Source organism: Emydura macquarii, unplaced genomic scaffold (genome assembly GCF_026122565.2).
Source record: "Emydura macquarii macquarii isolate MOO-44397 ecotype Brisbane River unplaced genomic scaffold, CSIRO-AGI_Emac_v2 contig_212, whole genome shotgun sequence".
Lineage (NCBI taxonomy): Eukaryota > Metazoa > Chordata > Testudines > Chelidae > Emydura > Emydura macquarii.
The window spans coordinates 2,833,029-2,850,551 of record NW_027130349.1 but is presented as its reverse complement, the minus strand read 5'-3'; the positions used below and the strand labels follow the sequence as shown (position 1 = coordinate 2,850,551).

Here is a 17,523-nt window from a genome sequence, read left to right as displayed (position 1 = left end):
ATTTAAAGCATATTTCAACATGATTATTGTGGTAAAAGTGGTAGAGATATGAAAAATACATTTAGTGCTATCAGCTCTATTTGAGATGGGGAAGGAAACTCACAGAACAGCTTACCACCACACTTAGGGCATGTCTACACTGTGGCAGCGGCAGGCACTGATGCAGAGGCATCGACTGAGCAGGTCTGCGTAGACCCGCTCAGTCAATGGGAGAGCGCTCTCTCATAGTTAACGTAGCGTCGTGTGACACAAGTACTTCGACGTGAGATACGCTAGTCACATTAGTAATAAATTTGGTTAACTGATGGGCTAACTAACAGCAGACCCTCTTAATCACAAGGGGTCCAGTAGGTCCATCAAAATAAGAGTCTTTCTGAGATTCAGAATACCTAAACATGGGAAAACTCATGCCCCTGTCCAACCCTGCTGGCTTTAACCGTTAGGTCCCTTTCCAGTGTTAGCAATATTGAAAGCCCTAGTGTAGACAAGCTGACAGCCATTGAAACAACTGTGTTTATTAGGGTTGCTCAGAGCAAGACTCATCAGCACAGTGCTTAAAATGGTGTTAGCATGTGGTTTATTGACTACACTAGGGCTCCCAAAGTTCCTAACACTGTAGGAATTGAACACTGGGTGAGAAATATTTTGAACATTTCCTAGAGCAGACAGGCTTTAGGTGACTGTGAATGGTGATTCAGAGACAGCCTAGGCTGAGGCTCTGAAAGAATTAGTGCAGCAGTTTCCAAACTTTTTGCCTGACCCCATTTTCAGCCTTATTACTCCCCACAACCCCAGACAGCGGGGTTGGACAGGGGCATGAGTTTCCCCATGCACAGGTATTCTGAATCTCAAAAATAACATCCTAAGGAAAATGGCATCTTCCACGTAGCGGTAACTCATATGCACCGTATAGATAGAGGATGCCATTTTGTAGAGCAAATGATGTCCTCTATGCAGCATGACCTTGCACACACTGTACACGCGAGGTCATGCTGTGTGGAGCAAAATGGTGTCTTCCGCACACTTGGGATTGCCATGACATTGTCATCTGCTGATGGCACAATCCCATTTGGGGGCACAATGCCTAGTTTGGGAACAACTGGATTTGTGTGTTTGGGAAGGTGCTACAGGAAGTGAAAACCACTCCTAATAACACTTGAGTTCGGTGGTCTATAGGAAAACGATGAAGTCACCTTTAAAGGATTTCTAACCTTTGTCACAAATGGATGATTCACAAGCTAGTTGATTTGATTTTCCACAATCGATCTTAACCGGGGGGGGGGGGGGTGTTTGAAAATGGGCAGTTGTGGGAGCATTTCAAACATAAAGTAGTGCTACCTCTTTGGATTATGCGCTACACCCATGACTTTAAAATTATTTACAGCGAGAATACTGCATGGTATAAAGCTTGTGAATACCATTTTGACACTAAGCCTATAGATATGCAAGCAGTTTCAAAAAGAGGTAACCTACCTTGCAATATAATCAGGGAAGAAGGAATTTCCAGCAAGGTTATTGGGGAATCAGCCAGCTCCATACTGCCTCAAACTCTCACAGATGTAAAGAGTTTTAAAGGACTCTGCTCTTATTTCTCCATTTGCCAACATAAAACCATTGTATAGAATTCAGTGAAAATGAGTGATTGGCAGAGTGCAATTTGGTATTTAAAGAATTACAGAAAAGCACTTGACTGCCCCAGTTTGGTCTTATCCAGGATATAAAAAAAATACCCTTTCATATTTAGCCAGATGCATATGTTTAGAGATTGAGACCAAATTTTGCCCAAGAATGGGGAGGATTCAAGTGAGTGGTGTAATCTAAAAGCAAAAGAGTTCCGAAGCAGTGAATATTAAAGCAGTGAATGATTGTAAGTTCAAGTGGCATTTAGATACCACAGTGAATATTGGTGAAACAATGGAATGTCTCACTAGACGAGAACCACCACCGTCATGGAATATATAGCGCTCTCTCAGAATACAGAGAAAGTAAATGCTTTTGGTTGGAATGGAAATGACTGGCATTTAAAAGATGCAATTTTGTATAGGAAACTGGGAAACACACCTGCCACTGGGTGCAGATAGATGAATCTATATCATTAGTATTAAGGATATTCAATGATACTAAAATAACTGGACATTGTGGGGTTAAAAAAATCCTTAACTAACCTCTGTGGCAATTCTATTTGATAGAACACAAAAACAATGTAAAAAATATGGTGCTTTTGGTTAAAGAAGAGTCCTCACTAAGGCAGTGAGGGGACGAATGATTTGGCGGAGGGGGTGTATCGAATGGAGAGCATCGTTATTGATGTGCTTGCACACGCTTTTGCCTAAGACAGAGTCTGATTAAAAGTACCTAATGATTTCAATGGGCTGTTTTTCAAAACCCAATAAAGAGAGAAATCAAGAGGTTGTAATGGTACCTCATGACTCCTCATGTTTGAACATCAGTTGAGGACCCTGACGTTCTGTAAAAGGAACAAAGGATTTGGACTATGCAGAAAATATATTATATATATATATATGCACAAAAAATAAGTTGGACAGAGAAAATGTGAAAATACCCTTAGATAAAGTATAAGAGTATTTAGTAGTATGATGGAAACTCTTTACAGCTGGAGAGCTGACTTGGTTCCATCAAATCAAGAGAAAGGATAGACTTCAGGAGGTGACTATAACCTTGGTATGGACTCTATTCAGTTCTGACTCAAAAAATAGTCCACTTGGGACCCAAGCTCAAAGTTATCCTCATGCTCAAAGAACCAAGTTCAGAGTTATCCTCATGGTCACTCAACAGAGCTACAAGAAGAGGACAACATTTCAACGTGGTTACCTCGGAAACTGAGAGCACAACTGTAGGAACCAATGCTGAAGCGTTTGTGACAGAAGTGAATACTTCATTGGAGCAGGATGGACACAGGAACCTCAGGTAACACTTCACAGGAACAACTTATATGCAGCAGGAATCACTTGAAAGTGTTCCTCTCTTAGCAAGTTGAGAAGAAGAAGAAAAAGGCTCCAAACAGATATGGCGGTGAACAAAGACGTGGGGGAAAATGATGACATGAGAAGTTCTGAGGACAAGGAAAGTATTGTGTAAATATGTACAATTATTTTTCTTGCTTTATTAATTTGCTTTTATTTTCCTGTTGAGCTGTGTGTTCCATAGTGGATGACACTGTAGAGGGCAATAAATATTACTGTAAGCATCACAAAGAATGGAGTGATTGCAATGTTTGTTGCTAGAAACTATATTTAAGAACGTGAATCAAGGGTGGGTGATTTTCAAAGGCACAAATGGCAGTTAGGTGCTTAATTCCCATGAAAGTCTCCCCTGGAACTCTCAGAAGAGATAAACAGCCTCTGAGTAACGAGCTGGGTTAACTGGTGTGAACAATAGATGCTTTTCCACTGGATGAACTGAGAGATAATCAAGCCCTGTGTTTTAGAGGGAAATTGTCAAATGTTTTTTTTTTTTTTAATTGCAAAATACACATGCAGAACACATGAAAGAGCTCCACTCCACAGTGGCTCCCAGGGGTGTGTGCAGGAATTTAAATTTGACTGCTTTTAGAGGAGCACATTCTGTGCTCCTGTGCTGTGGCCCTAGGCAGGAGGAGCTCACTCTGTGCCCCCTGCACTGCGACTCTAGGGCTGGAGGAGTTCGCTCTCTGTCTCCCATGCCATGGCCCCTGGGCCAGAAGAGTTCTGTGCCCTTGTCAATTACTGGGGGGGCAGTGCTCTCCCGGCTTGTGCATGCCCCTGCTTGCTCCTCTTACCCCCTGCCCTGTCCCGCTCATCTCCCTTCCTTTCCATGTAGCTTATCCCCACCTAACTAAATTGATCTTTAAAAAAATTGTGGAACTAACATTACATTTGCTGCTATGACATTGTTCACTCTACTTTTATGTTCTGCTCCTTCTTCCACAATGGGTCTGTCTTGTTTATTTAGATTGTAAGCTCTTTGGGGCAGGGACCTTTCACTACTCCATGTTTGTATAGCATCTAGCACAACAGAGTCCCCTCTTGGTTTGCCTTTAGGCCCTATTGTAGTATACATGATTAATAATAATAAGATAATGTTATCCCTACAACACTGTCAAACCTAGCATTTGTAGCGCTCGTGTGGCTGAGAGCATTGACTGAATGACAGTCCAGTCACATGCTCTTAAAGGATTTTAATGTTTTTGGGGAGGAGTGAGACCCAGGTGAAATGTGATAGTGTTTGTGTGAGAAACCACTAGCTGGCTGGAGGTCGGAACACTGCCATTTTCTGGAGTTCTGGGAGTTGCAAGCTTTGCTGCTGCTTTTTTTGTTTGATATTCATTTGTGTAAATGCAACAACAGGAACCATGTACACATTCCAAATAAAAGTAGATTGGGAAAGAATATTCTAAGTTTTTGTCCACCCATTTCTCTGGCAAGAAGGAAATAATTCATTCCTGGACTGAAAATCTTTCTTGGGCTCTTTGAAGCCAGGTCACTATGACCAAGTTTTTCAAAAGCAACCAGTGATTTTGGGTGCTTACATTTTTGGGTGTCCAGAATGAGACACCGCAAAGATGTGAGCACCCACCACAGAAAGTGCTGAGCGCCCGTCCTCTGCAAATCATGCTCTTTCAGTGTGTCTTAAATTGAGCACCCCAAAATTGAGGGACCTCAAATCACTGGTCACTATTGACAATTTTGGCCATTATCTGCATGTATAAAACATAAGTCTTTGGGTGCAATTATAATTTTTTAAAACACACCTTAAAAACTTGCCAACAACAGTCAGCAAGCAAATAATCTGCAGATCGGTCATGTTTTAGGAACTCTGGTATCTCCATACAGACATTTAGACATGAAAGCTACAGCTTCACTGTTCCTGATGGTCAAAGAAACTTGGACTCTAATAGAATGTGAAAAGAAATGGGTTCCAAAATCAGTGTGGAAAACAGTGAGTCTCTTGTTGAGATGTTTCGACAACTTGTGCTACAGGTTGTGTGCAACTCATGACAATTAAAATTAAGTGAAGTGTTGCCTCTTAAGCCAGTAGTTATGCAGTTTCTCTCTTTACTCACGTGCATTATTTGACGCATTTGAAAAGAAAAGAAGTGGTGAAGTGGCCATGTGTCTGATTTCTGTGGTAATTTAGAACAGTAATTCTAACCCTTGTTTCCCTTTAGCTAACCAGATAGAGAGATTTTAAAAATAGTTTAACTAAATACAAAGGAAAGGAATTTAACATGGTCACTGTAAGGTATTTGGCTACCTGCCATTCAGTGAATGTGCTGAACAAAAGGCATTTTGGAGGTGAAGGGGGGGGTGTACATGTTGTTTTTCTCATCTTTTATTCTTTGAAATACCCCACTCCTTACTCACCTACAAAATTATTTCTCCTTACTATAGCAGTAATAAGCTGCAAAGACCTACATTCATGCACACAGCGCTGCCCTTCCCCTCAGTACCTTCACAAACCACTGGGTGGAAGAGATAGAAAGACTAATGCCAAGAATGGTTGAAATTCATCCAATTAATGTTATATGGTAGCTATAGAATACATTAGTGGGATGTCATCTAGACTGTTCTCAATTATAGCATCCTGCCATGCAAAAAAAGACAATGTCGTCTTGGGAAGGGAGATATTCCAGGGCCTGATTTTCAAAAATGTAATGATCTATAAGGCAGACACTGTTGTGCATCCTAAATATTTTAGTGCTGGATCTTGATGTGCTCACAGGAATAGTAAAATTTAGAGCCCAATTGAAAGAGTGGAAGATTCTGTTGTGTAGTGTACTTCTGCACTGATAAATAACTACAATTTAGGAATCAATAAAGTGGTTTTTGATTGTCAAAATCTAACTACTGTATTCTCTCATACACCATCACACTCCTCCTCAAATGTTCTTTCATCACCACCTTGAGCTGACTGCATGAGTAACCTGGGAGTAAATTTTACTCTAGGTCTGTGGTGCTTGCACCTGCTTATGATAGGGTTGAGTTAGCCCATATCTCTGGCCAAGGAATGGGACGCTCTATTGATGCTATACCTCTGAACAGCCAGGAAGTCATTGCACCACTTATGATCAGAGCTGGCCAGAAACATCTCTCAAAATGAAACTGACGAAAATCAGAAAGTGAACATTTGTTTGCGTTTTCTCATCAGCTCTATTTCTAAAGAAGCTTGTGATCACCAAGCTCTAGACTCCTTCAGAGTTGTACTGGGGATTGTGACTGGGTGTATAAACCCAACCTTGGGAACATGGAGATTAAACAATCTCTTTTGGCCAAGGAGGCCAGCCCCCCTCGCCCCTGCTGTCCACGCTCTCTGTGGAGGGAACAGAAAAAAAAGGCAACTGGTCAGCTCAGTCTGGGCAGGCTAAGGAAGAAGGACGGGTGCTGCAGGAACCTGAAGAAGAACCGCCAACCCTCCAGATTACTGAGGCTGTGGACTTTGACTCGGCTGCAGAGAACCAGCCAACCGCAGAGACCGATGGGGATGCCAAGCCGCTGTCAACCGAGAAGATGTCCGAGGTGGGCTTAAAGGAAGGAAGTGACCCAAGGAATGTGTTGGGGATAATACCTTGAACCTTTTATAGGGAATTTGCCTGCTGCATAGGGCCCTGGGTCAGAACCCAGTGAAGTAGGGTGGGCCCCCACCCACACTTCCTGTACCCCACTCACACTTGCCAGTAGGCATTGTCTCCAGGGATCCTGGAGGCAGACTGTTTGTTTGCTCTCCCCCGCACAGAGGGCCTCGAGTGCTATTGTGTGCCCCAGCCAGGGGAGGGGTAATAGTTTGTTTGCTCCAGAGCACCCAGACTGCTTTTGTTTGCCCTGGTGAGGAGGCCAAGGGGGTGAGAGGCTGTTTGTTTACTCCGCGCTGCCCTGTGGGCTGGAATTCTGATAGTGACTGCTTAAGCCAGCAGCGAATCTAGACGACTGTGTGACGGGGTGTAGACACTCCGCATTGGGTAAACGGGGGGAACCCCTATTGGACACACAGAGCCCATGTGCCAGGGATTTAAAAAACAGAAATTAAGTTATATAATGCATATTCCTAGGTCTTTAGTTCTTGCAGGGAAAAAACAGTGACACGATAGAAATCGGAGCTACAGTATTATGTAAGGTTGGAAAAATAAGAGGTGAAGATAATACATGGGTCATAACTTATTGTTTCCAATTGAGAGTTTCAATCCTATGGTACAAGATAATCTCAAGTGCTATGGAAGCTTAATAAGGGGTGAAAAAAGGTCTATAAAAGCTCTCCCCAGAATGCTTCCAATGTGGGAAAGGGACCAGTTAAGTCACGGAGTTAGTGCACTCTCTTCTTCACCTGGGTTCTAAACCTGATGTAGGTCACAAGTAAAAATTAGTTTGGTCATTTGCCCCCCACCCCAATCTTCACTGATTTAAATCGTCAAATGACCACATAATTTGGTGCAATTAGAAATCTCTCCTCAGTAAAGGCCCAAAATTATGATATCAAGGATCAGAATTAAGATGCATTAGCAGAGATATGTCGAGGGCTTGCATAGCATCTGCCTCCAGCATATCATACTGAAGCCACTGCTATTATAGTCTCACTTTCATAAGCCTACATAAACATAGAAATAAGTTTTATAAGCCTGCTAAGTATGGTGGCTATTCACAGTCTTTTCACACCAGAATAAAATTTGCCAAGAATAACTGGGAAGAGTCAAAGAGTAATTATTACAACACTATGAAACCAAATAAATAAATATATCATTCCTTATAACATAGAAATTCTGCAGTCTAGCATTAGTGAGCTTAAACAAATCCCTCTAAGAGCTGTTGAACCTACAAAGGGTTGGTCACAGATGTAAGGTAAAAGCTTGCTACTCTTTAGTTTCTTATTAACTTCACTACTTACAATTTATTAAGGGTAAGTCTCTGACAATACTAATTCTAAAAAAAGCACTTCAGCATGGAACAGACACTATGCTGATGGGCCCAGTACAAAATCCTAAAATAGACTAATGCACCTTGGAATGAAGATATTCAGGATACTCAACCACTGCTACATTCCTCACAAACCCATTTCACTATCTCATGTGCTGTATATGAGTTGCATGTTAATGGTGCATTTAGTTTTAATACAGGTACCTCTGTCAGTTTTCCTCAACACTTTCTGGGATACGATCTGGCCTTATGGGAATGTACAGGCCTGTTTTGGAAAATACACAGAATGCAATAATCATGGTTTGTATTTCCATTGTCTTTCCTCTGTCCAAAGCATTCAAAGTATCATGTTAACTGTACAAGACCATCCTTCCTGCTGATCAAGATCCACTCATGTTTTTCAAAGGAACCAAATCCCACAATCCTTACTCAGACCATGGACACAACAATTCTATTCTAGTCAGATTCTTATAAACACACCCATTACTTTGATATGGAGCACCTACAAAACTAATGCTCAAATAAATATATGAGCATGACATCTTTGATGTGCACAAATGAACATTAGGATAAAAGTTTTTATACGTTCAGTGATTGTTTTAAAAAAAGAATAGATTTATGCAAATGTCTGCCTGTAAAACATCCACAAGGCCACAGTAGAGGATAGTTAACAAAGGAGACAAATTCGTCTCAATGAGAAAAGTACCACAAGTAAATTTTAATTAACAGATAAGGACGCTTCTAAATGTTTCTCTCTAAAACACAGTTTGGTGAATTGGTGGCTATTTCCCTTTAATTTGTGAGCAGAAGTGTTGGAAAAATTAGGATTCCAGGGAAGACTGGGAGAAAGAAGGCCTCACTAACAAGTGACTGAGAGGTATAACAAGAGGGGACCAGAAGGGAATGAGAGAGAAGAGGACAGAAGGGAAGGTGACTGTGGACATGGCAAGGGAAGATGTCAGGACATGTGTGGGCCTGGTGAGGCTTGAGAGACATGTACCACCAGTTCCCCTTCCCCTCAGTGCAGCTCTTGATTGATGTATAGATTGCATAAACTAATCTGTGTTAATGAAGTGAGACAGTCTGCACAAGCCAGTTCAACAAGTATATTTATGTGAGTAATTTGGATGAAGGGAATTAATTGCTAATTTTACTTGCCAATTCTTGTTTAAATTTGAAATTAATTCCCTTTTGTTTTGGTTCTTACAGTTAAAATATTTGGTTTCCCCTTAATGAGCTCAAAACGTGAAGGATAAGGAATTACACTGAGAAGTCCAGCGGAAAAAGTCCCAATTAACGGGCTGTGGTTACCACAAACTAGCAAAGTAAGGTATATTTCTGCAACAGAATTAAAAAACCACTAAGACAACTATAACTATTTAGACTTTTTGTTAATTGTCATCTTCAGCTTATCACATGCACTTCAAAGGGGCACTCAGCTCAATGCTAGTGACTAACCCGGCTTCTGGACAGAGAAAGGTAATACAGTACCCAGGCATCTCTGCATTCAGCAGCAACAGTGTTATAGGGACCAGTCAGTAAATTGGCATGGTTCCATTGACTTGTAAATCAGCATAGAGTCATTATAGTCAACAGACCACTGCTGATTTACATCAACTGAGGATCTGTCTTTAGTTTTGTAGCTGAAATGCTTCTTTATTAAAAATAATTTAAAACACCTTTTTGGAAAAGATTTTGAGACTTACATTGAGGACCAAATTCTGCCCTAACTCCACATGCACAATCCCACTGATTTTGGGCATGATTAAATTAGCATTTTTCAACAATGTTTATACTCAAAACGTTTTTTGTTTCACATTTCTGTGGCCAGACACCAAGTGCAAGGGACTGGAAATAGGATATTGCGTCTTTCTTGTCTAGGTCACTTGTTCTAACCTGGCACAGGGATGCACAAAGAAATGCTCTTACCATCTGATAGCTTTCAGTGGTCTGTATAAAATGAGCTGGTGGCTTCTATCCAGAGGGAGAAAAGATGGTTTGTGGTTAAGACTGGGACTCAAGAGATCTGGGTTTTATTCCTATCTTTGCCGTAGACTTCCTCTGTTACTGTGGGCAAATACTTCTGCTCCCCAGCTGTAAAACGGGGATGATACCATCTACCTCATGTTTCCTCATGATACCATCTACCTGTGTTTCAGGGCTACCATTCATTAGTACAGTGCTCAAATACTACAGTGGCTGTAAGGAGATAAGAATTTAGGCACTGGGCAACAATATCACAGAATCCTCCATTATAATATATATTAATTGGCATCCAATGGCACTCTTCAGCAAAAGCACCAACATCAATAAATCAACACATGAACTATCCTCTCATATCTTTAGAGGCTGTCCTCTCAGACCTGAGGCACCTTGTCTAAGTAAATTTGTTTTCTTTGTATTTGAACTGCTCCTGTTCTGTAAATGGAAAAGGACTTAAATTAACATTAAGTAACACCAAATTAATTTTTAAAAAGATTTTTCAAAGATATATTCTGGGGAGAAAATACCTTTCCACAGTTATAAGTGAAGGTATTTTGTTTCAATTTCTGTAACTTCAACATATTAATTTGGATGCTAGATCCCCCATTGGTGTCTGTTTCAGGTTCCTGGGAAAAACAAACCAGAGCAGCAATGAGATGCGCCTGGGGACGAAGAGTAGGTAGTATTTGATGTATTTATTTAAAACACTCATAAGGTAGCCTGATATTTCCCATGATAAGATCCTGTTTACAGTTGCTTATAACTTCACTAGGCTAACCATTTGGGTTGAAATTTTCCATGCTAGGTGTCTGCCTCCGGCTGAATTTTGGATAATTTCAATCAAAATTGTTCAGACACTTCTGAGAACAAGACTAAAATACACTGTTTTGCCCATGTTAAAAAATTCTGACAATCTTTTCCCTGAAAAGCTCTAACACCCCTATGCTTTGGAGCAGGGACTTGAAATTTGGCAAGGAGGTGCTTTTTGTGTCAGAGATGTGCATTTTGCTGTCCCAGTGAAATCCCGCCCAAATTTGACCAAATTATAAACCTTTGAAAAACTGCAGTTCACATATGCTCAACAGAGACTTGCTAGACTTTAACAGTTAAATTCCACAAAGGTTCCATTCACTATAGCATGCACCTGCCTGAGGCTGAGCAGAGGGTTTTCATTTTCTTGGTGTCCAATTTAAGACCCTAGGGTCCGATTTGCAGAAGCACTCAGCACTCACAGCTGCAACTGAAATCAATGGGAACTGTGCTTTGAATGCATAAAGTTCTATATAATGATAAGCACTCTGAAAAATCAGGACCCTGGCATCTCAAATTGGACATCCAGAATTAGTGGATACTTTTGACCTCAATTTCTCTGTACCTCGGTTCCCCATCTGTAAAATGGGGATATTAGCTCTTCAGTTTACAGAGGTGAAGATAAATTCATTACTGTTTGTGAAGCACTCAGCTTCCACAGTGATGAGCACCAGAGAAAAGCCCATGACAAAATTAATAACTCTGTCTTCTGAGCAGGATTTGAATAGAGTGCCACAAAGGTGGTATGGGAGCACACTTTGAACAATGAATAGAAAATAAAATAACGAATAGCTGCTCATTAAGTCAGTACCATCCGTTCTGTGCACTGATTGAGGTATGGATTCTATGGAAAAAATTGTATGTGATCATGTAATTAAAGTCTTATCGTAATGCATTCGCAGAAGTGGGCCAAATTAAGATTGCAGAAGCAACCTTAATACTGACCTTTCCTAAATGACTGCTTGACTTTGCATCCTTACTAATTTATTTTTAACACAGGTATTTGTGTGTGTAATAATATCATATTTTGTCAAAACATCATGTAGCACATACAAAATTCTGACTAAGCCTGTTACAAATGATTCAACACTATTTCTGTAACATTTGTATTACTTGGACAGAATTTTCTGATATTAGGATGCTGCCAACTATTATGAAGTGGTGATTCCGAGAAAACATCACAATTTTACCAAAAAATGTGGCTATTCCAGTATCTGCAGTATTGTCCCTTGTATTTCTCTATGTTTATCATAAGAAACACAGATATTAGCTCACAGCAAACCCAGTCCACGAATCCAATACAACCAGTAAGTTTTTACATATGATTACTGCATGTGAAATGACCATCCTGATTTACATACCACCAGCACACATCACTGTCCAGAAGGCCAATCTGAATCAGTGCAAAAGAGTCCAATCAGTTTTGTATATGATTTAGCTTGTTGCATTTTCATTTCAGACTCACTAGTAGGTCAATATATTTGACCAGTGTTGTTCATCAAACTTGCATTCTTATCTCTCTACCAGGCTAAAATCCATAAACAGAGGAAAGTAGCCCAAGCAACATCAAATACAATTTTGACACCAGATAAGAGAATGATGTGAGTTTCATTATGGAAAATGCTATAGAGATGACTCTAGTGCTCTAGGCAAGCAAAAATATTTGTATGCCTACAATGCGGTAGTTGCCATATAGACAACACCCCTATTATATATATATATAAGGATTTTAGGAAAGCATACATTTTTAGGCAATCTTGAGTCAGGAAGTTTAGTATGTTACACATTAATCTTTTATTTGAGCTAAACCGATGATATTTATATATAATCTCTCTTTTTTCTATTTAGATAATTGTACTTGCCTCTGTGTTTTAAGCTGGGGATGACTCCCACTTGTTGATAAATGTATTCCTGGAAGTCATTTACTCTCAAGTACACTGTACTTGGTGTTAAGAAATAATCTTTACAATACTGGGCATATTAAGAAAAAAACAAACAACCTCCCCCCAATAAATGTTGTCTCAATCTTGCATGTTCACAACTCAAAGTAGGCAGGCATTTTACTTTAAAAACAACTATTTTCCACAAATACACTTTAGCCCATCTAGCTTTTAAGAAAAAATTGGATAATAATTCAGTATAACATTTCATAACTATATCAGTATGAAATACATTTAAAAACAAAGCCTAATTTCTAAATATTAACATCTTAACAATACATCCAAAACCCAGATTTGGGCACTCAGATAGGCACTTCTCGGTCTAAACTGACAATAAATGCACGTAGGTGCTGTTCTGAATGTCCATGTGTGGGATTTGGATGTTCTATTAGGGCACCTGTGTTTAAAAATTGGGCCCATAACGTATAAAGTATGGTGAAACAGCTTAATTGCAGGCCGTGTGGGATTTTGAATCAGGTCCCAAACCATCTTCTCCAGTCTTTTTGAGAGTATATGTTATACTGTGAACATCAGGTCAACAACAAAGCAAAAGGATATAAAAGGGTGGGCAGGGGAGAAGCTCTTTTGAGAAGAGAGGCACATTATGTAATGCAGCACTTCTATGAACACATCAATATTTTCCACATTAGTTGAGGATGTGGTAGGTTCCACAGGGATCTTTTGCTGGTAAACAGAGTCCACTGCATATTTGTAGGCAGGTAAACATACTTATCTCCAGCAACAACACATTCTGTTATTTCAGAAATAGTACTAAGAGGATCAAATGAAAACTAGGTTCAAATGGTGAATATTGATATAAATTCAGCAGTGACAAATTCCACTTCCCCCAAATTGCTTTGAAAGAGAGAGTAAGTTCCCTAGAGGTCTCAAAGCATATACATTCTCTCTCAATCAGAATTTGTGTTTCAGTGAAGTTAGATGACTTTATCTTTAAAATAAAAAAACGTAAAAAGATAAATAGGATGAATGTATAGGAATCCATGCCAGCAAAGAGCCCAAACATGTCTCTGGCTACATGCAGTCTTCATACTAATTTACACTAATATTTAGTATGTATTTACCTGTACACTGTGCTAACTTCTTCAACGTGCTGTACAAACATGAGCTAGTTAAATCACAACCCCTCTTTGAGGCAGAAATATTATTAGATAGAACAGTGTTGTGGTTAAGCCAGGGGACTAGGCCATTTTCATTGTACAGTGAAGAGAACTACCATACCCATCTTGTACAATGGCAATGCTAAGAAACAAAACAAATATGGACAAAAAGAAGTGACTGAGAAAGCCAGTAGCTGGCTCAAGATCAAGTGGAACAAGAGTTAGTGAATGTGGCAAACTCTAGACAAATGTTTTGTCTGGAGGAAGGTGGCGCCTTGATTTTACATCTCTACCATATATTACCAAAATCTGCTTAAAGACTAGAAGGAGATAACGACCATGTAGAAAATATAGACATCCATGACTGTATTGATTGCAATGGACTTCTCAGGATATAATGCTCAGAGTTAGCATTTGGACCTAGCTGGCTAAATTAATCATTGTTTAGTCAGAATTTAACCAAGTAGGGGCCCACTGAAAAGGGAAGCAGTTTTGTAGCTTTTCGACCCTCTTCTCCATTTCTTGTCTCCTCTTCAAATCATCCTTGCTCTATTATGACCCTCCCATTTCACACACTTGTCCTTCCCAGATTCTAATATAATTTCATCAAACATCAATGTGCCACAGAATCAGTTCTTCCTCACTAAAAGTTCTGGGTCAGATACTCAGCCAATTTAAATTACTATTGTTGCACTGACTTCAATAGAACTACACCAATTTACATCAGCTGAAGATCTGGCCATGTATGTGAAATCTTTTACTCTGTACTGAAAACAAACAGAATGTTTCTGCAAGTGTCATGCCATCAGAATCCATCCCGTTTTTAACCTTTTGTTTTTATCAGAGTAACTCTTCTTCAATTTAAACTACATTCACGCTGATATTTTATATTTTTTCAAAATAAAAATAAAATTGATTTTGAATTTAAAATCTTCTCCACTTTATTCTTGGAAATCTTCAAAGGAAATTAATATAGAACAGGGCACCAGCTACTTTATTAGTGGCATGACTACCATTAAGTGGATACATAATTGGTTAAAGAACTGCAAACAAACAGTAACTATTAATAGAATGATGTCAGAATGGAAGGAGGTCTCAAATGGGGTTCCACAGGGATCTGTTCTGAGTCCAGTGTTATTTAACAGCTTTATTAATGAGCTGGATGTAGGAATAGAGAGCATACTGATCAAATTTGCAGATGACACAAAGCTGGGGGGGTTGCAAACACTTTGGAGGACAGAGCTAAAAATCAAATGGATCTTGATAAACTGGAAAATTCAAAGGGATCTTGATAAACAGGAGAACTAGAGTATAGACAACAAAATGAAATTCAACAAAGACAAATACAGGGTGCTACATTTAGGGAAGAAAAACCAAATGCACAAAAATAGAATGGTAACTGGCTTGGCACCACACTGCTGAGAAGGATCTGGGAGTTGTGGGGATCACAACCTCAGTATGAATCAATGATATGATGCATTTGCAAAAAAAAAAGCAAATGCAATTTTGGGTTGCATTAACAGGCATAACATGCAAGACACGGAAGGTGATAGTACCATTCTACTCAGCTGGAGTACTGTGTCCAATTTTAGTCACCATTGTAGAGAAAGGATGTAGAGAAACTGGAAAGAATCCAGAGGTGAGTGACAAAGATGATCAAAGGGATAGAATGCAAGCCATATGAGCAAAGGCTGAAGGAATGGGGTATGTTTAGTTTGAAAAGATGAGATTAAAGGGGAACATGATCGTGGTCTTCAAATACTTGAAAGGTTGTCTAAAAAGATGGAGAAAAGCTGTTCTCTCTTGCCACAAAGGGAAGGACAAGAGGCAATGGGTTCAAACTACAGCACAGCAGATTTAGATTAAATCTCAGGAAAAACTTCGTAACTGTAGAACAGTAGGACAATGGAACAAACTGCTTAGGGAAATCATGGAAGCCCCTTCACTGGCAGTTTTTAAAAAGAGGCTGGATAGCCATCTGTCTTGGACGGTTTAGAAACAACAAATCCTGCATCTTGGCAGGGGGTTAGACTAGATGATTCTTGCAGTCCCTTCTGAACCTATGGTTCTATGATTCTATTTAAAATGGAAATACAGCTTTAGCTGAAAACCACAACATTATTTCAATATGAACTAAACATATGAAGGCATTGCATTTCTACTGTAAAATTAAATGTTCCAAAGTTAATTGGAGACAGATGAGGCAGTTAAACAAATCCAGTAGGGGGAGATAGTATTATGTTATTACATTGTATCACACTGGCAATGGCAATCATGGAGCAGGCATAAGTGCAACAACTAAGGCATCTAAAGCATCCTTGGTAATTATGACAAAAATCAGTTATATAACTACATTACACTTAAAAGTAAAAGGAAACATTCTACACTTAACCTGCTTTGTAATATGGATCATACAGAGCAGGATGACAAACTGGCACACATAATTGCTCAAGATACAGGCCATGGCCTCAAACAGAAGGAATTGTTTCAATACTATACTCAAGTGCATAGGCAGAGCTATGGGGAGAGGAGGGCACTCACAACATCTACCTGCTTTATCCATAGCTTTAACCTCTCCTATGGGTTTCTCATTTTCAAAGTTGCTAAAATTTTTCAAGGGTACATGAAAAAGGGAGAGTAACAAAAAAGGGTGTAAAATGGCAAAATACCTGATTAATGATCTGCTGTTGTAATTTCTCTCCTGACACTGAAAGAAAAAAGAAATAGAAATAATCAGCTGCAACGTATTTTACTGAATAAAATAATCTTATATATAACACAACAAAAATGAGGTACTCCAGGAACACAGCACACAATATAATAACAAACAGTGTGTACAGAGTCTAAAAAAGGATCTTTTAAAAAAGAAATCCTACCAAAGTGATGATGACATTAATAGAATGGCGCAAATGTCTGTAACATTTAAACTAGAGATTGAGAAGACTAAGTGGGAATTTGATGGATAGCCAACCAAAAATATCAAGACTAATAATATGAACTAAAGTATAATAGTGATCAGAATCATTAGACCACCAATGCATAATGAAGTGGAAAAAGGAAATTGCAAAGAATCTAAATAATTAATTTTAATTGATCTTCACCACACAAGAAGATGGGGAAAACACCTATCCTATACTAACATTTGAAGTCGAAGAAAGCGATTGGCTATGTCAGCCACTGGGAGTATCAAAAAATTATTTAAAGGTGGTGATGGAACTATGGAAGTTAGATTGCAGTATTGCACCCGGATCATAGTCGTCAGAGTTTGGTGGGAAGTAAAAAAATTAGGTAGCTACCGTGTTAATAATAATATTCAATTTTACCTTAAAAGTGTAAGAGGAATGGCCATTTTTGCATACATCTGTGTAAAAAAGACCTACAGGCAATTAGAGCTGAGCAAATAATTGATTTTTCAGTTCAGTGGCTGGACCAAAAAAAAAATCAGAAAGAAAACTTGGGTTAGTTTAGAATTGAAATAGAATTATTTTTGGTCTTTCTCTTTCAAATAAAAAACTGGAAAAACAATTTCATTAGGGTTGAACATGTTTTGAAATAACATTTTCTGAACAAAATGTTGATTTGAAATGACAATTCAACATTTCTGAATTTTTTTTCCTGACAAAACTGTTTGCCAAATTTGACCCTAATTCATGAATGGTTTCAGTGCTCTGAAAAATGCATTTTTTAGTGAATTTACTATTTGCCAAATTTTTTTTGCCTGGTGCCATGGTAATTGTTACGTTGTAATGGGATGGTAGTTTGTACCAC

At 39.1% G+C, this 17,523-nt stretch overlaps 1 protein-coding gene across 3 annotated transcripts in view; it reads right to left on the bottom strand.

Moving 5' to 3' along the window:
• Positions 1–17,523, bottom strand: part of CHST9 (carbohydrate sulfotransferase 9) — a 114,170-nt gene that overhangs the window by 1,557 nt on the left and 95,090 nt on the right. For all 3 annotated transcript variants that reach the window (XM_067546307.1, XM_067546315.1, XM_067546324.1), the window contains one exon: positions 16,425–16,462. In XM_067546307.1, coding sequence (XP_067402408.1) covers positions 16,425–16,462 — 38 coding nt within the window. The remainder of the gene's footprint in view (positions 1–16,424; positions 16,463–17,523) is intronic.